Source organism: Haemaphysalis longicornis, unplaced genomic scaffold (genome assembly GCF_048455015.1).
Source record: "Haemaphysalis longicornis isolate Haplotype H1 unplaced genomic scaffold, Haemaphysalis longicornis Haplotype H1 scaffold_6, whole genome shotgun sequence".
Lineage (NCBI taxonomy): Eukaryota > Metazoa > Arthropoda > Arachnida > Ixodida > Ixodidae > Haemaphysalis > Haemaphysalis longicornis.
The window spans coordinates 48,903,709-48,922,994 of record NW_027526407.1 but is presented as its reverse complement, the minus strand read 5'-3'; the positions used below and the strand labels follow the sequence as shown (position 1 = coordinate 48,922,994).

Here is a 19,286-nt window from a genome sequence, read left to right as displayed (position 1 = left end):
TGTAAATGACAAGCGCCACACGAAAGACAGCTCGTGTCCCAGTACTTCGCACCCTCGGCATCAATCACGGCGTCTTTTTCCGCGAATTATCGTTAGATAGTTCAGGGTTTTGTACCCTTTGAAATTTGCGCTCTTTGCTACTGCAGTTACCGGCGCTCTCCCCAGATGGCACGCGGATGGTACTACAGTGTGCGCCGTTCTCGATAGATGGCGTACAGTGCGCACTGACAATTCTAGACATCGGCACGGACACTGCGAGGTCCTAAAGGGCTTCGCTCTCAAAAAAGTGCAACGGATAGTGTGTTGGCAGCAATGTTTCAAAATGTGGCTTGCAGTTTTATTATTTATTGCTTTATTGCTATTATTACTTTTATTATTGCTGGAATAAAAAATACATTTACTTGGTCTTATTTGTGTAGAGTGCACGGTCTTTTTTCTTCTTGGCATACATTGCACAGCATGGTGTGTATATACTTAATGCAGGCTTACAGTGGTGTATGCACTCATACAAGCTGTGAAAGACATACGAATGTATTTTTTCTTTTCTCTTGTTTGCAAGATCTTTGAACTCACAACCAAACCATCATGCACTTTTATCACTTCGCAAGTTGTAATGCAGTTTTCAATGTAAAATTATTGGAATGCAGCCAATGATGTTTTGTTCAGACTACAAGCATGGCAAACTGCCAGTGCAAATTTGCAAAGCTTTCGTTTACATGTACAGCTGTTCAATTCGCTAAATCGCTCAATATGCATTCTCTCATTTCATCACAATAACGAGAGTTTTCGATGGTTAATTTCACATGGAAGACCATTTAATTCGCTGAATTGCTTAATTCACATTCACTCGTTCCGTCACAATAACGACAGCTTTCAGAGGATAAGTTTACATGAACAATAATTTAATCTGCTTTTAATTTGCTAAATTGCTCAATGCACATTTTCACTCGTTCAGTCACAAGGACAGTTTTCGTCAAATAAGTGATGTTGGTCTGTGACATTCAAATTCCGCCTCAGCTATCACTGTCTTTCCAACAGCTGCGGTGTGACGCCATGTAAGAGTATTTGGGGCACTCGAAGGCATCCGCAAACTCAGGCATGTTAAAAAGTGGCCACACGCACTTGTGACGAGCGCTCAAAGCTGTCTGACTTTGTGACTCGCACGCTACCAGGCAGAACCTCAAGAAAAAATGCCTCTGCACAGCTCTCCAACTCAGCTGCCCGTTCGCGACGATGGAGAAGTGTTGCTTGAGTGCTGCATGTGCAACACGCACACTGGTGAGCCACACAAGCAGTTCTAGCCAATCTGTGGCTGTGCTGTTGGTGGGTCCCTGGCTAGGGCCATGCCATGCTTCCAGGGCAACGAGGTAGCAGCTCATTTGATGCATGTAATGCAATGTGGCTTCGCTGGTCCATAGCTGCTGCTCACTGTTGTTGCTGGGGTAGATGCTTCTGGCTAGTTCTCGAGCCATGATGGCACCCAGAGTGCCGAAGTTTAGGGAGTGTAAATCCTTGTCATGGTAGAAGACGGGAGGAGTCTGCAGTGCCGCAGGAATGAAGAGTTTACCGTACTCTTCAAGATAAATGGTGCTCGTCTCGACATCCACTGTAGAGGTGGCGTCCAAGATTAAGCTGGGCGGGCTGAACGTGGCGTGCTGGCGGAAGTGCTCGCGCGCCTGCACGTGGTCCTTTAGAAATCCGAGACCGGTCTGTGGTGGCGATAAGCATTGGAATGTAAATTCATCACCTTCATTGGCAAGCTGACGGTGGGATGCAATCTGTATCCTGTAGAGTGTTTCCTGCATGCGCGACCATGTCGAATCGTTGCGAAGACCTGACAAATCGCTGATGATGTCACTCGTGAGCGCCTTCTTTACATCTTCGAATAGCTCGGCAACAGGGTCGGCTGCACCGTGCACGAAGTCGTGCTTAATCATGTGCCTCGTTACAAAAGACCAAATAGGTGAGAGAGCATCGTACAGGGAACGGTGGCAAGCTTTTAACGCAGCTGTGTGTGTGTCGCTTGTGAATCGTTTGACATAGTCAAATTCGAGGAGGTTCGTGAGGATTTGGACGGCTGTGTACCAGGACGAAACCTGAAGTGACTGGTTTGCGAAAAAATTGAGCACGGTCACCGACATTACAAAGTTGCGGACGAATAAATACATGTCACTCAGGTTGCACATGCGCGCAAATTTCGCCAGCGAACTGTTGGTCACAGCGACGAGAGCAGGAGGCTCAAAAGGGAGGTCTTTCATCGTGATTTTCTTAAATGGCAATCTGCTTCGGCTGTAGATGTTAGAGGTGTAACTGTCCAGCACCACAATCTTTGAGGCAAGCTGCACAAAGCCCTTTACTTGCGAGGTAGCGCGAACGACTGCCCTGATGTACTGCTCAAGTTCAGCTTCGATTGGGAACGCAGTCTGCAGAAGAACCCCTGGCGACGCGTGTAGCATCCCACTCAGCTGATCCCTCTGTGGTCGAAGTCTTAGAAGTGCATTCAGGTTGAACTTGAAGGAGATCTTGGCACCGGCAGCCATCATCTTAAGCGAATTTTCTTTGTTTAACAAACGATACAAATGCAGCTTCTTAAAGAAGTATTTCACGTCACGCTTGAGGTCCAGCGTAGTGTCTGCCATGTAGTTGAGGCACTCCATGAATAGCGTCTTGCCCACCTCCAAAGTTTCCTGGAGATTCTTGCCCAGAGGTAATGGCGCCAGAGAGGCCAACACTTCATGCTGTCGTTTTATGTGCTCTATGAGAGCTCCTTCGAGGAAACCGACCTTTTCGCTGTCCCTAATCCACCGGCTGCAGACATGAGCGTAGAGATCGTCACACGGCTGGACGGTGTAGTTCAGCAGCGACTCAAGATCCTTGTGTGCCTCGAGACACTGGAGGTCGCTGCAGTCGGTGAATGGGGCATTTCTGGTGTAGTTGCGCCTCGCCTTGATGATGTACGTTATCATGCAGATGACACAGACCGCAACGATGGCACTGATGCACAGGGGGTGTGACCACAGCTCCTTGGGTCTCCAGGTGAATCGGCCACCCAGACAATCTCCAGCTGCACGATAGATACACCAGGCGGACCATTGTACAGGTTATTTAGTTTTCCAGATCCACATACCTGTGAAAATATGCACTACTTTCACTGCGTTCAGCACTGCAATGCAGTGCTGAACGCCATAAGTTTTGAGTGGTTACAAGTAATTATTACTTGTAACCACTCAAAACTTCGGGCGCTTTCTTTTATTCAAGCACGCTAGGAAAAAAGGTCTCACTTGAAAGAGGATCGAGCTTTGTCAACCTCTCCCTGCACTGCTCCTCCCAGGTAACGTGGTGACATATGCTGACTTGGTTTGGTAATTTCTAGCGTTATTTCACAGTTCAGAAACCGCCAAATGTGAATATTTTCAGGGCGAAAGAAACCTCGAATCAACGATGTTTTACTGCATTGTAATGTCTTCAGTAAGCGGCCTAGATCCCTATTTGGAAGAATCTCCCCGTTTAATGGCCGTGAAGAGACGTAATCCATGCGGGTCCTTTTCCTGTTCTTCGCAATGGATAACTGACGAAGCGTAGCACGTAAGAAGACGATAAGTCGGATACTCTCACCCTCACTTGATCTGGAAGGCGATTTAGGGATAGCTTCAGCTGCATTTGTGGCTCCACTGCAGGTTGGTTGGTTGCTACCACCCACAAAACCAAGAGAGCCGCTGGTGCTTGCACAAGAGCGTTGGGCCTGCATGCTCCTTCGTTCTCTTTTTGTGGTGGTGCTAGCACTAGACGACTCGTATTTGCTCGGGAGACTGGCCAATCAATGCGGAGATTAAAAAAAAAAAACTGCGGATGAGACAGTCTCAAGCTAGGTCGTAAGGCCAGTGCCGCCGCATCATAATGAGACAGCGTTTTGACGCTTGTATTTTTGAAATTTAACGTGATATAGTATTAACCATGGCGTCAAGCCTTGATCCGAACCATCGCCATAGGTGGCCCCAAACGAGAATGTCATATCCCTGTTGACTTTTGCAAGTACTATGCGGATACAGAAAAGAATGTGGACGCCGTATTCGTTTGAGCACCTTTTTTACATACGCTGCAGGTTGCGAAGTCTGAACGGGGCTCATTACAGGTCTATGAAAAGTAGTTGTAGTGTTTTGTGTGGCACCGCAAATAATAATAAAGAAACATCGATAAGTGCAAAACATGCAAAAATGGATTCAGTTTAGTAGGAATTCGCTTCCGCTCGTTTTAACTCTGCAAATATCTCAAATACCACATGAATTTGAACGTTTTTGTGCACAGTTTCTGCTCCATGGAGTTCTGCTCTCAGGATCCGGGATCTCGAGAGCAGACGACAGCAATAGGCGTCCCCTTGCATTGAACGGATGGGATCCAAAACGCAGTGTATGCGTTTGGGATTGCGTTAACAGTCCTATTTTACCAAGGTACCTTGTTATAAGTTCATATAGTTTGTTAAAAACAAATAGAAGCCTGTGTGTTTCAAGAACAAGCGCGACCACGCGTCAAAATTTATTCTTAGACCGTCGATCACGGCTGCCTATTTTATGTATTGCTGCATTTCAGAGCTTCTTAATGGTCAATTCGAACTTTTAAGCGAGTTGGTACTCTGTTTCACGATGTACTTAAAAAAAAACTACGGACCGTCCGTGGACCACGTGGACCATCTCAGCTCGTTCTGTGGTCTTTCCTTGTTTTAAATACTGCGCTTTACACATCGTAAAATGAATATAAGAATAACTGTGACGGTAATTTGTTCAATTAATGTTGACAGTTTTATCAATCAGTATTCCTGACGATTCGTAGAATTTCGTGTATTCGGGGGGCGTGCTGGTCCGCTGCAGAGTTACTGGTCCGCTGGGTGCATACTTGCTACCACTATCATCATCAGTAGCGTGGCGATAGCGGCTCGAACAGAGGACAGCTCGTATCAAAACAAAACGTGTTCAAATGGTTCAAGGGTACAACTTCGCGCTTTGTTCGCGTGCTGGCGTAGTAGTTGAACCGTTAACGTCTGCTCAGCGTCCCAGCATGAAGTTTTAGCCCAGCAATTAGCACAACTACCGTGCGTTTGGCTGTGTCGTTAGGTGGTGCGCGGCATTTTTCGCGCAGTGTTTGGGATACGTGCCGGCATGTTTCGTCGCTGGAGGCGTGTGTGGTCGTTACGTAAGCACGTTCATTCCTTATTCGCGCCAATATATTGACCGTTGCAGCATGCTAGCATTGTGGTGTGTGCTGAAGCGGATATGTGGCTACTGCCGCCAAGCTCTTTCAACGCAACGTTGTGAGCTATGCCGCTCGTTGCTCATGGGGCTAGCGCGGCGCAAAGTCCGTGGCGACTGCAAAACCGTTTCACCGAAAATTAGGGGTTATGGACAATGTTGACACAATTGCCAAACGTCTCTCAAATGTTTGTGGAGTTCAAGTTCTTGCGCGCGTGTGGAGGCCACGCGAAGACAAACAAGCATTCAGAGGTCAACAAAGCAATTTACGCGTACGCCATTTTGAAGTTCACGGAGCCCCAAAAACGCGTGCAGTGCATCACGGGCAGTGCGCTTACATCAGCGCGTACAATCGAACAATCTGCGTAGGCGCCCCTCCACCGCAGCGGGCACGTGCGTTCAGACACTTCGTGCAACAGTGCACTGGGGCTCTTGGGGATACGCAGAGGTGAAGTGAACGCGCATCAGCTGGGCAGCGCGCGCACGCTAGCGCATGCCGCGAGGTGAAGTGACCGTCGGAAAGCATAGCATGCACTTGTTGGCTAATGCGAAGCAGCCACACCTTCTATCGACGCCTGGCAACAGGCGTCAGAGGGTCCGTTGGGTTCACCCTGCTCCTCTCGCACCAGTTCACAGCAGTGCAGTACCGGTTACGTCATCCTGCATGATCAAAGGAACCACACCTGCACTGTTTTCGTCAGCCTGTGCATTTCCTTGACAGGGAGTGCAGAAGACGTCATGAACTCATTCTGCACTACCGGTGAAACGAACGGGGAAATGTTGCACTGCCTTAACTAGTTCACGTGGGGCACGTGAATCGAACGGACCCTAAGATTTTAATGATTCCTCTCCACTTCATGGGGATAAGCTTTGTGTGCAGACTTTTATTTGGCCCAGCAGTCGACATTGGCCCATTCAGTACGAGCACATGAGGTCACCACCACACTTTCTTGTGCACTGCTCACAGCTTCCCTAGCACTGCTCGGGATAAGAGCACCAGATAAGTTCACTGCCTTTCGCCATCCACGCCGTTCACCAACATGGCAGCTATCGTGACGTATACTCGCGTAATATACGTATTCACATGATCAATGTGCTGATTAGATCACATTTGGGATCAAAACTTGGGATTGTTCAGACCCATTAATAATGACTGCTTGCCCCTGTGTTAGGCCAGATATTTCAGCCGCAAGACACGTTTTGCAGACTGTCCACTACCACACTCGATTGTGATAGCTGATTTCTCGTTGAAATCTCGCCCCAAAATTTCCAAGACCAAGACCAAATAGACCAGGCAATTGATGTTCAAAATCTGGACTAACCTGTGTCATGATACGAACTTGGCAAAGACCGATTCCTCACTAACACAAACGTACCGAAAAAGATAGATTTTTTCTGTCCCTTCAAGTTTGTCCTGGCAAGAATTTGGTGCGTATCAGATAGCTTTTCCCCTTTGCAGGTGGGTGTTCTTCCGTAGTTAATGCTGTTTTTATGGTGACTAATTTTGTCCAGTAAACTTTCTCTTGCAGTGAGCGGTGGAGAGAGCATGAACAAGGAATTGACTTGTGGACTGCCTTGGTTACGGCAGACACTGTGACAACTGTGTCTCTTTGAGAAACAGCAGTGCGTCAGCTGAATCAGAGCAGTGAGAAGGACAACTGCATTAGTTGTCTCTCTTGCATACATTTATCTTCGTTGTCTGTTTACTTTGTCTGTGTGTTAGTGTTTGGGCGTGGGCTTTTTTAATCTTTTGCTTTTATTTCCCATGTCACCTTGACATTGTGTTAATTATTCGTTAAAAGTAGCAGGCCCTCCAGATGGCGGGGCCACTCTTTTTCCCTCTCTCTTTCCCCGTTTGTTTTATCCAAGTCATCATCTCAGCCGATCTACACCCACTGCAGGACAAAGGCCTCTTCCATGGATCTCCAATTACCCCAGTCCTGTGCTAACTGCGACAAAGTTATCCCCGCAAACTTCTTGATCTCATCTGCCCATCTAACTTTCTGCCGCCCCCTGCCACACTTGTGTTCTCCAGGGATCCACTCTGTTACCCTTAATGACCAACGGTTATCTTGCCTTCGCATTGCATATCCAAGTGATACTGTTGTAAATTTTGCACGCAGTTTCGGCCGACTTCAATATATCTCGAAAAAGTGTGTTTGAGAGCCTGACGCAAGTTGAGGTAGCAGGCGTTAAATCATCAGTAAATGAAAACATTTCGTGGTGCCGTTGTGTTACTCACAAGAAGGGCCATTTCAAGAATTGCCATTTCGAACTGCCAAAGAAATGAGGCTCTTGAGAAATCCAGCTGTGTTGTGAATGTATGCTCACAATGAAATGAGGTGCTTAATAAGCAAATTTAGAAGTATGGCTGTGGTGGTGTGGCAGTAGCGTTTTTAGAGAATATTCACTAGTGCTGTGCTTATTCTGGTGAGAAAATTTTCATAGCTTTTTCTTTTTACACCTTGGTAGCGGCTAGTGTGTGTGGCACACATACAATCTTCCCGTTGCGGCGCAGTGCATTAGCAAGCGTGTTGTGTGCTTGTATAGTCTGTTGCCTGGAAGCAAATATTTGTGTGGTTGTTCGTAGTGCAAGAGGTGTAACTTGCCTATCCCTCTTAGAACGTTACGAGGCCATGCAGGCAAAATACAAGTTTGTGTTATTCGAAAGATTTCGTGTCTTTAGTGCCCCCAGTGCTTGTCTGGTAGCAAACGGTGTTCACTGAGAAATTAATCAATTTAGGTTAAAATTTTCATTCTCCTGCAAAATTGTTTTTGTGTCATCTGCCATAAAGTCACAAGGGTCGGTATTCAAACGAAATTCCAGTGTGTCACTATGCTCTGCAACCTTGTTTGCCATCAGTCTTACCAGACGGCGCTACCATATTTAGACGCGGACCATTTTCCGCCGTTGCTTTGTTTTTGACTGTATTCGCACCTGGCTTGTTTTTGTTACGGTAGAAAGTAATCGTTTCGCGAAACATGGGGTATGCTAGACAAACAGGGTCACGTGAGTCACCGTCGCTTACACCAAACGGCCAGTGTCGTCAAAGACAACTCCAAAGCGGCAGACAGCTGTGCAGCTAAAACAAGCATAGTGCGCCTAATACCAACAGCAGTGCGCATCGGTACTCCTATGCTTACGTGTATTTTCATAACTTCCATTGTTTACCTCACCATTCTTACTGCTGTAAAATGAACATGCATTACATTTATGTGCAAATAGCTCATTCGGCAAGCTTATAAGCCCTGCCTAATTTGCATTTGCTTTTGCCGGCCTCGGCCAATCGTACAGGTGGGCGGAAATGAGCTAGTTGGTCGCATGGCCACTCCCTTTTTTCCTAATTATATAATATCTTATTTGAGCGAAGTGTGTGTCAAAAGTGGTGTCAGTGTTATTCTAAGGTAGCAATCTTTCGAATGAACCAAACTTGTGTTTTGTCTGCATGGCCCCTTTAAAGGCCAACTGCACTAAAAATTTCGACCGCGCGAAATCACTGTTCTTGCATAGTATGACTAAAAAGACCGCGATGTACGAAGTGTGACGCCTAAAATGTGCGTAATTACACCGCAAGCGACCAGCAAAAATCGTTGGTTTTGAAAACGAAACTGGGCAAAACGCGGCCATTAGGGCAGGCGGAAGTGACGTATCAGCCGTCGGCGCGAGCGGCCAGACGGCCTGGCCTGACAGCGCGAGCTGTGTGGACCGGCCGGCTTGGCCAGCCAGGAGGAGAGTGTGAGCGCGCGTGTGCGGGGGTGTCAGAAAAGCGAGCGCTTGTCCCGCAAGCACGACACTATTCGTGCGCTCCGACAGCAGCACACCGCGTAGGCATGATGTCATGACGGCACTCGAAAAGGAGAGAAGTGGACGGTTAACGAAGCCTCTTCGGAGCCATGGAGGCCAGGCGTACCGGCGGCGCGAAATACGAGTTTTCTGGATTCTCCCGCTGCGAGGCAGGCCGATTGGCCTGGACGGCTGGCATGTCACTTCCGCTAAATGGCTGTTTGCGCGACACGCCGGCAGGTGCTTTGTCGTCTGCATGGGTGTTATTTTGAGTTCCTGAAACTGAATAACCACGCATTGCACAGAGCTACCGGTCGCGTCGCAGTAGTTCTCATGGTACCTACTACACATTTCGAAGGCATTTAGCCAAGGTGAAATTTGAGTGCAGTTGGCCTTTAAGGGGCTAGCTGCTCTACAATGGACTCGCTTGGGAACCACTACGGAAGCCTCCTTTGGTAAGCTTGTGGGGCTTCTTCATCTGCTTGTGTTGTATGTAAAGATGGTCCCAGATTCCCAGCTTGCTTTATCATATGGAAATTTTGGCACAAGTACATTTGCCTCTACTTGTGTCTGAAAATCAAATCAGAAGGGGCTCTGGGGAACTGGTGCCTGCTAGTGTTTTGAAAGCAGTTTGCATGGGCGAACGCTACTTCTTTGTGAGAAATAGCTGTTTCTCTGCGACATTGTGTGGCAGCACAGTTTATTTACAGGAATTGTAAGGTGTCTTGTCTAGTTTCGTAAAATCGACAGTTATTGGAAGTGCACCATGACAAAAAAGTTGTGGAGCATTTTTTTTTTTTTTTTTTTTTTCCGCTTCACAATGTTTGTCTGCTAGGGATCGGAGAGTTGGTAAGCAAAAAATGTGCTATTCAGCAGTTCGGGACTCTTGTCTGGGGAACTTGTTATATCAAATTTTGAGGGCTTGTAGCGTTTTAGAAGTTTGTTTCGAAATCTGGAGCTAAAAGTGCTTCAACAGTAGCCATGGCTTTTCTCGGCTGCGTAAGACGGGTGTTTTAATATCTGCCTTTGTTTTTTTTTTTTTTTTTTTTTTTTACTTAACATTTTAACAAAGGTTGGCCGCTGTTGCATTATGGGATGGAGGATTAAAATGGATGTGAACAAGCCGTTGCGTAGCCTGCAACATGGTGTTGCCTTGACAAAAACATACATGCCGGGTTTCCCGATTTGTTTGGGCGACTCCCGAATCTTGATGGTTTTGTACAATCGTACGCCCGTAACAAAAATCTCCCGAAAACTCACCCGGGTTTGGCAAAATCTTTCTCTCAGTCTGGACACACTGCACTGGATCTCTCTCTACCTGACAATCCAATTTAATCTTACACCTATTGACATTGCTTCTAGTGAACAGCTTAAAGCGTAGTCAGTGATGCGTGCAGGCTGAACCGGTCAGTACCATCGCAACGCTGAATACTAGAAGCAGTTGAGCACAGAATAAAAAATCGCACCCACTTTGGAGCTTGCATGTCTGACAACTCTTGATAATGTTCTTTTGACAAATTGTCGCAAAGGCGAACATTGTTCCTCTCGACGGTATTATTCCCAGGCTTTCCTGATAAGGGCAGCGTCAGCCACGTTGAAGATTTAACAGGGTTGTTAGTAGTTCGGTCAACACAGTTCTGTTCCTGCTATGTTGTATTTAAAATAAAAAGGCATGTAAAATATTTCACTCTGCTGCTACTAACTCCCCTTCCCTCAATTAGATCTCCCTAAAGCCGTCTCTGTGAACCTGGCAGGTGTGCAAAAACATATGCATCTTGCCCTAACATTGAGTTTGGACTTGGGACTTGCTATTTTTTTATCCAGTTTACCTTTTTTGGTAGATATTCCAAAATTATGTATTTTATCAAATATTTCTCACATGTAGTTTATCTTTTTTTATCAATTTGTGCAGCCAATATCTTTATATTCATTATATTGCTGTTTTGCAGTACGGTTCATAGAACCCTTGGGACAAACAAAAATTAATGGCGAATTAGTCCACACTCAACTTTTTCTGTGTGTGGGGTCTGAAAAATAACGCATTTAGAAGTGTCGTCTTGAGAAATCTGCTATAACTGCACAAAGGTGTGATGAAGAAGCTGACTTAAGGTACTTTATCTTCGCAGCCTTACTGTAAAATAAAAAGAGATAGCCCACTAAAAAATTGGCTTTGTATCTGCTTTCCTAGCTACAAGGGACGTCGAGACAGTAGCACTTCTGCCACCCCATTGCATAGCACCCCTCACTCTTTCCCTCACCTCCCACTCTTATTTGCGTTCGCTCTCCGCGCCTCTATTTATCCCGGATTGATAAAAAAGAAATGCCCTCCTCCTACCCTTTGACCTCGCGTCTTACATTTATCCTGCCCTTCCCCACTCCCCCATTCTGTGCTCTCTCTTCCCCACCCTCTCCCCCACAGTCTCTCACTCATATCATTTATTCTCCCCAAATCTCTCCCCCTCCTCCGATCCTCTCTCTCCTCTTGCTTTACTCCCCCACCTCTTCTGCTCTACTGCCCTTGCACTCATATTCTCCTCACCACCTTCCGTCCTTCCTCTTCCCAATGCTTTTCTGTCTCTCTCTTATCTTTTTCCCTTCCCGTCTTCCCCTCACCTCATATCCCCTCTTCGACTTCTGCTCACCCTCGTATTTTCATTCACCTGCTTCTGCTATGCCACCTACTTTGTGCCATTCCCTTCCCCAGCCCAACCCCTTCCATTACGCTTTTTCAAGGTGAAACCCTGAAGTGCCTCATTCTGTGAAAACCCACCGTTGTTATAGTTGTCCATTTAAGAAAATGGCCTCTGCACTAAACAGAGAAAAAAAGAAAGAAAAAGCACCTGTGTGATATGATGGCATTTGAATCCGGGTCTCCGCAGAAGCCGCCCGATCTACTACCACTGCGCTATCTTCCTTCCCATGTTGCCAGCAGTAGAACGAAAGCTGTTGTTCCTTTCTTCGTGGCACACACCCACTAGGGGGATTGGCCAGGAATTGGGAGCTTCGAGGGGTTAATGTGCCCGCCTCACAAAATACACAAAAGTCAGAATCATAAACATAAAGATTGTAGAATAGCATGTGCCGCCTGACACGTGAACGTGATGGCCACGTAGGACCCTGATAGGACACCAGCCGCGTAGGACCCTGATTTCAGGGAAGCCGTGGCGCGTGTCAGTCTACTTGCTAACGTAATTTGCACCATGACAAAGTGACACAAACGGTGCATGGAGCAGAAAACAAGCCAGTCGGAGTAATTCTCGCCGAAAAACAATGAAATGAAAGCGAAGAAAGATGCAAACATGATCTTACCTGCAAAGTCGATAAGTATCGCCATGCTTTCACGTTCAAAGAACATTAGCAGGCTTAAGTGCCTCGAGGAGGTTTTTTTTCATGCTCTCCCCCCTCTCTCTATCCATTTATCACTGTTCTTTTCCTCTCTTGCTCCTGTAATCGAATCGCCGTAGCCAATTCTTTCCATTCTTTATTTGCTCTGTCCACTTCTCTAATCGCATTCTCCCCTCACTTTGCTACTCCCTCCTGCCCCCGTCCCACTACTCTCTTTTTAATCCTCTTTCCCTCCCTTGCACTCCCCCATCCCACTCCCTCTTCTGCTTACCCCCACTACACTCCTCTTCCCATCACTTACTCACGGGTCGATAATGCGCGAATGACAGGCTCACCACAGGCTGACTCGAGTGAGAGACGGACAAATTTTCGCATTGCCAAAGAAAGATTATCGTTTTTAAAAGGGCAGCAAACAGTTGAATCAGGGCGATGGGAAACTCTTCAGGGGCAATCGAGTGTGTGTGTGTGTGTGAAAGAAGTTTCGCCCCAAATTTCAAAACGGGTTATTCTTGCGGGATGGGGCATTTCTCAAGATCGTTTGTGGTGTCAAAGTGCGGGAGAGGTTTGCATGTGAAAATGACTCTTTCTCTTTTCTTTTTCAGGTGTTCGGACATCTTCAGATGTGTTTTTTTTTTTTTTTTTTTTTTGATCAGGGAGCAAGTTCTCACTCTTGCCTGGAAGGCTGTGCCAATTGTGGTTGCTTCATCAGATGATATAAAAGCGGTCACCAGATCATCACTCACTCACACATGCATGCACACACAGTGCTTTTCACTTGCGTGTCTTAGACACGTAGAAAGCAGCAATTCCTTGCACTCTTGAGAGTTTGCCTTTGTTCACCCATGAACGTGGTTCATAGGAACTGCGAATCAGATTCATAGGAGGGGAATGAAAGCTCAGATACAAGCACTGGTGTTTACAAGTCCGGACCATTGTCATCAGCAACTTCTCTAGCAGTTTCAAATTCATGAACCTACTAGTGCAAGCTAACATAAGCTAGCATGCAACTTTCCATTTGGTTTAAAACTAACTTTTTTTTCTTGTGGCACTGGGCTAGTATTCAAGCCAGTGACCTTTTAAAAACAGATGAGATGCTAGTACAGTAAGCTTCTGTTAATACAAACCCGAAGTTACTGTGAAAATTTGTTCGTATTATCAGGAATTTATCTTGATTGGACATTTTTTTGCATTGTTTGTGTTACACAAGGGCAAAGGTGTTCGTGTTAACCATAAAATTCGTCTTCACCTAGTTCATCTTGATGAGAGAGGTATCTGTTTTCCAGGTTTTATATGAGATATTTAAATATGCCTTTCACATCTGTTCATGTTATCCCTGCTTAAAAAATGTCTGCTAATGTCGAGGGACCAGGTCATAAGCCTGAGATTAAGTGACAGGTTCTTTCTGTGATTGTCTTTTTCTCGATATGAGACCAGCGAACGCAATACTGTTCATTGCTGCTGATTGGTTGCTCCCTTTTTGCCCTCTAATGTAGCTGGCTTTTCCTGTGTAAGTGGTTATTTTTGATCTGGGAAGACAGAAAGTAGGCTTTCTACACTCCCTGTAATGTACCGATTAAAATGCTCATTCGCCTTTTCTTTTTGTTAGGGTTCGTTATTGTTGTATGTGTGTTTCTTTGTGGCAGACCTTGCTTACCTTTATTTCTCGCTCTCGTCGAGACATTGTTTGCCGAACTGTTGACCATACATTGTCTCCTAAACTTGTGTTGTACTAGCTTCATTTAGTCTGAAGGGGCGACCGGGAATCGTAATTGCTGGGAAGGCACCCCTCATGGATGATGGAACAATCGTGAATTTTGTTTTTGGTTTTGCCACAGACACGCGCATCAAAATTGATGTATCAAGCATTATTTGCTGATACCTCCTAGGAATTGTTGTTCACAGAATTTTGTTCCAGAACCTGCTCTTTCATCACTGTCTTTTGAAGAGATGCTGGGCGTTGTAAAATTGCAGCTGATTTAAGCGTGCCTCAAAAATTGTTCACGATGCATTTCTTTTGCAGCGTGTAAGTATTGCCTGCATGTATTTGTACTCTTGTTTCACTTGTGCCTCTTGTGGGGGTGAACAGGTTACTGCACCATGCCCAAGTAGTTGTGCATGTTGTGTTGGTGGGTGACTTCAGTACCTGCTGTTCTTAACCTAATATTAGCTGTCTTTACTTTTATCATACACTACAGGGACGTTTGTAGGCAAATAGTTTTTATTATAACAAAACGTGAACCTTGTGAGGGTTTTCCAGCGTGTTTTTAGTTTCAGAGGAGATGCTTCTAATTACAAGTTCCACAAAGTATTTTAAAGTTTCATTATGTTCAGGGCAGCACTACGAAAAGCAGCGTTTCGCATTGTTTGCAAGCGTGAATGCATCTTTATTCACCGCAGGCTTTCTGAAACAAGCTCTGCGACCCTGTTTGATTTAAACCATTGTGATATGCTGAACACTGTAGTACGGAGAATAGTCTTAACCAGTCCTGCGCGTCACTGTTTTTTCGTTGTTATTTGGTCCACCAAGGAATTGTTTTTGCCGAGTGGGCCATATCAGCAAACTAGACCCCGTAATCTATTTATATAGACTGGCCAACTTTGGGCTGCTGAGGGAAAACCTGCATGGCCACAATGTTTGTTTCCGTAGTGGGTAATTGTGGCTCCTGCTTGATATCGCAGCTGAAGGAGGCAAGAGCCTGGTCCTTCCCTCAAGTGCTCTGAAGGGAACCCATGGCCCTCCCGTCGTCATGAAGCTAAATGTGACAGCTACCACCAGTGGTGTGTGTGGTTTTAGAATTTGCCTCCACCCATTCTACGCAGTGTATCTTTGACGTCTGGTGTTACTGCATTTTGAAAGTATTGTGTTGCAAGACCCAGTTGGGTAGGGTGATGTACTTGTGTTGGTACAGATGCGTGTACTCACGATAAGGGGATTGACTGAGCTTTGTTAGAACAGCTGTTAAAATAACATCGCTATAACGAACACTCATATAACGAGTTATTGGCTATAGCGAACAAACAGGGACTTTGGTCCGTCACGCTTTATTTCAGTGGCACTTTATAACGAAACTGCAACTGTGAGAGCCGCGCGCGGTGTCGGCTGTAACAAAGAAATGTATGGTTCACGCGAGACTTGAAAGCTAGATTAAAAAAGCAAAATGAAGGAAATTAAAAGATAACAGTTTGTAAAACTACAGTCGAAAAGGACCTTTCGTGCTTAGGTAGGCACTTTGGAAAACTGCATCCTGCACTGCTGTGGAAAGCCGCCAGACGATCACATTTTTCTTCAAATAAATAAGAACGCAGGACTGTTTTTTTAAACGAACTTTCTTCTGTGGTAATTTCACATCTTGTTGCGGTCCATTTAGTTTAAAATGCCACGAGGAGACAGATGAGACTTACCTCATTTATAGTGTGTTGGAGACCTAGAGTAATGTGTTTTAGTATATGGAATTTTTGGTGCAAGCCAGATTGCTGATTTTTTTGAGCCGATTGTTACCTCTACTGTTACAACGAATATTGGATATAATGAACAAATTTACTGCCCGATACGACATTGTTATACTAAGGTTAGACTGTATCAATGAACTGCAGTCCTCAACTTTGGTCAGTTTTAAAAGCACCTAATAATTTCTACACTAACTTGACTTTTGATGCTGAAATTCGCAGCACTCCGGTGTGGTTGTTTCTCAAATGTTCTTAGTGTGGTGCCTACTTGTGGGGAATTGGGCGATGCTTGGTGCATGGCCAATCAAATATCGGTCAATCAAGCAGTCAGTGAATAGATAATAACATTACCCAACGGGAAATTTGGGGGTTTTTTTTGTGCATGTCGAATGGCTCTTTATGGCAGTCTAGGATAGAACAGGTAACCTTGCCGGTAACCATTCGGTGCCACCACCATTTACTTTAATTACCAGGACTCCTTACAGTCAAACATCACTGCAGTGCACTTTTTAAAAGGACAAAGTAAAAAGTTTGTGTAAAGCTTTATTGGTCAGAATCGGGACGTAGCAGCATGTGGTTTTAAAAAAAAAATCAAGGAACTTTACTAGGGCAAGATGAAGTTAGTAAGATTTATTCGTTGTGGCAAATAGGCAGGCAAAGCTGTCCCATTAAAAATATACAAATTTAATAATGGTTTGCCATTTCAGGTATTTTTCAACCGAGTTCGCCCTCAATGCCAACATTGTGCTTCTGCATCGTATTTCTCAACTTGTGCTCTTGATGTGACCAATGCATTTGAGGGTCAACTCTGGATCTGGATTCCAGGAGCCACATTCAGTATATAGTGATCCCTCATTAACTCGAAGTCCTAAAATCTGCTGAAAATTTCGAGATAAGCGGAGTTTTGAGTTAAAAGGGGGGTTAAATACATGACACCTATGGGAGGCACAGCGAAAAAAAGCTTCGACCTAGCCAATATTTCGGGATATCCGAGTTCGAGTTAACAAGAGATTACTGTATATTTTCTTGTAATTGGCTGCTGTTATTTACTCGATTTTTCTAGGGTAAGCATGTCCACTCAAATTGAATTTAATTTAATTCAAAGGTTTATTGATGAATTTTGGCAGTTATGGTAATTTATGGTTATTTAATTGGATTTTCTGGTGGCTGTCGAGACATGTGAGCAGACACGAAAGCAAGATGCACCCAACCTAAATTCCTTTTTTTATTTGTTGCAACTAAAAAATACATTCTGTACGTGTATATATTTATAAATGCGTATGATTTAATGTGTGAGGTGAGGAAATATTTATCACTGCAAGGAACATTGGTATGCCAAGGGAATGTTAATGGGAAGGTAGAAGCTGCCCTGCATAGAAAAATTTAAGTATTTGGTTGATTTGGTGTATCTGTCACGCCAAAAAAATTTGCTTAAATTAAAAAAATTGCTTGGAACAGTCAGGTGTGGCTAAAAATCCTGCCGTTAAAAATTCGAAATTTCGGAACTTAAGGATTACCTTCTTGGGTGTTCCTTTATAAAATTGGGGGAAAAAAAGAAAGAAAAGGTGGGGACATACTGAATAACTAATTTCTAATTTTGTTGCAGTTTCTGGAAAGCGTACGTCTCAACCACCTAGTAGGAGGACTGATCAAGGAGGAGACCAGACGCAGAGCAGTGCAGTTACCAGTGGTTCGTTTTTTGTTTTTTTTTTGGTCCTGTTGTGGTCTATTCGTGTGCATTCCAACGGCATGTCCACTAAACTGTAAAATTTCGCATGCCTTGTCCACTCCTTCTTAAGGAATGCAAGGGTCTGCATTATGACGAAATTAGTTCTAGAGAGGAAATGTAGTAATGAGTTGTCTATTTTTAAGTGGTAAAGATAAAAATTCAGTCCAGCCCGCTTATAACAAACACATCGGGGAATTGAAATCAGTTTGTTAAATCCATTTTTCTCTATATCTGGGCATAAAATCTGTGTATACAAAGAGTAACAGGAAAGGAAGATTTGTTCATTATAGCTGGTGTTTCGTTAAAACCGGGTTCGCTATAAGCAGGCTGTACTGTATCGCTGTGTTCTACTGAAGGCCAATTCAATCTAATTCATCATAGTCAACACTTTCATGTGCTTGCGTTTGGCAGTAAGTTCCTTTGTTTTCTTAGTTAGCTTTCCAGTTTGTTCCCTACATGTTGCTTCTCCCACAGCTACTGCTGATTCACTGAGGGCCGATGTTGAGTAACTAAAGAGGAAGTTGGAAGGGCTCTCAAAAGACTGAAAACAAAAAAAGCTGCAGGTGACGACAACATAACCGTGGATCTTTTGAAGGAGAGAGGAGATGTTGTACTGGAAAAGCTTGCTGTACTATTTTTGGAATACTTGAAGACCCAAAAGTGCCCATAGCCTAAAAAAATGCCAACACTATTCTGATTCATAAGAAGGGGGGTCCGGAGGGCCTCAAGAATCACAGACCCATCAGCCTACTCGCAGTTGTTGACGAGCTGTTCACCAAAGTTATAGTTAGCCGCATAGGTGACAGCCTGGATTCCCAACAACCCAGAGAACGGGCTGGGTTTAGAAAAGTGTAGTCAACCAGAGATCACATCCATGGCGTCAATCAAATGATAGAAAAATCCGCAAACTACACTAAACCCCTTTACGTGGCATTTCTGGATTATAAGGATGTGTTTGATTCTCTACTCACCGCAGCCGTGCTAGAAGCGCTAAAAGACCAGGGAATAGAAGAGACCTAGATAAGACTTCTAGAAGGCATGTATAAGGAATGCACGGGCAGGATAACCCTCCACAAGTGAAGCGATAAAGTCCCCATCCAAAAGGGAGTAAGGGAGGGAGATAGCATCTCGCTAAAACTATTCACAGCATGTCTGGAGGGGGTATTTAGAAAGCTTGACTGGGAAAGCATAGGATTAAGGATAATTAAGGAATACTCGAGCAATTTGAGGTTTGCGGATGACATAGTCTTGCTGAGTGAGTGCAGAACACATGTAGAGAATGCTTCAGGAACCACAATCGGAAAACACAGCGGTGGGGCTAAAAGCAAATATGAATAAATCTAAGGTAATGAGGACGGAATAAGCATGCCAAAAGCGTCCTTTTCAGCTTAGGAAATGAAACACTACAAGAGGTAAAAGGATACAACTATTTGGATGGATGGTTAGTGCTGACCCCAACCACGAGAGAGAAATCGGGCGCAGAAATAGGTGTGGGTTGTGGAGCACTTTCTACATTAACAACTGCTGCTGCTGCACCGAGTTGTATGTTTATACTCACCTCACTGTAATCTGCCTGACCGATTGATCGAACTGTGCAACGTTGTAGGGCAAGAAAATGGATCGGCCCTCACGCCCCGCTACCCAAGCAGAACCCGGAAAGGTCCAATCATTGTCAAATGTAGCCTGGCTCCTCACGGTATGTTTCTGTGCCTTGAAATCTTGCCTTACCCCTCCTTTC

General features: G+C 44.9%; 2 protein-coding genes across 3 annotated transcripts in view; one reads left to right on the top strand and one right to left on the bottom strand.

Moving 5' to 3' along the window:
• Positions 1-232: 232 nt before the first annotated feature.
• Positions 233-4,010, bottom strand: LOC144142601 (uncharacterized). Of its 2 annotated transcripts, none has more exons than XM_077674234.1 (2): positions 3,616-4,010; positions 233-3,064 (listed from the first exon to the last, which is right to left on the bottom strand). In XM_077674234.1, the coding sequence occupies exons 1-2, from the start codon at positions 3,746-3,748 to the stop codon at positions 1,014-1,016; spliced, it is 2,184 nt and encodes a 727-aa protein (XP_077530360.1). In that variant the 5' UTR covers positions 3,749-4,010; the 3' UTR covers positions 233-1,013. The 2 variants fall into 2 exon arrangements, with proteins under 2 accessions (XP_077530360.1, XP_077530361.1); XM_077674235.1 differs by lacking the exon at positions 3,616-4,010 and adding an exon at positions 3,282-3,598.
• Positions 4,011-4,947: 937 nt separating this feature from the next.
• Positions 4,948-19,286, top strand: part of LOC144142600 (uncharacterized) — a 52,528-nt gene continuing 38,189 nt past the window's right edge. Inside the window, exons 1-4 of the mRNA XM_077674233.1 lie at positions 4,948-5,187; positions 15,052-15,150; positions 17,426-17,509; positions 19,155-19,244. Of these exons, the coding sequence (XP_077530359.1) occupies positions 5,154-5,187; positions 15,052-15,150; positions 17,426-17,509; positions 19,155-19,244 (307 nt within the window). The 5' untranslated portion in view covers positions 4,948-5,153. The remainder of the gene's footprint in view (positions 5,188-15,051; positions 15,151-17,425; positions 17,510-19,154; positions 19,245-19,286) is intronic.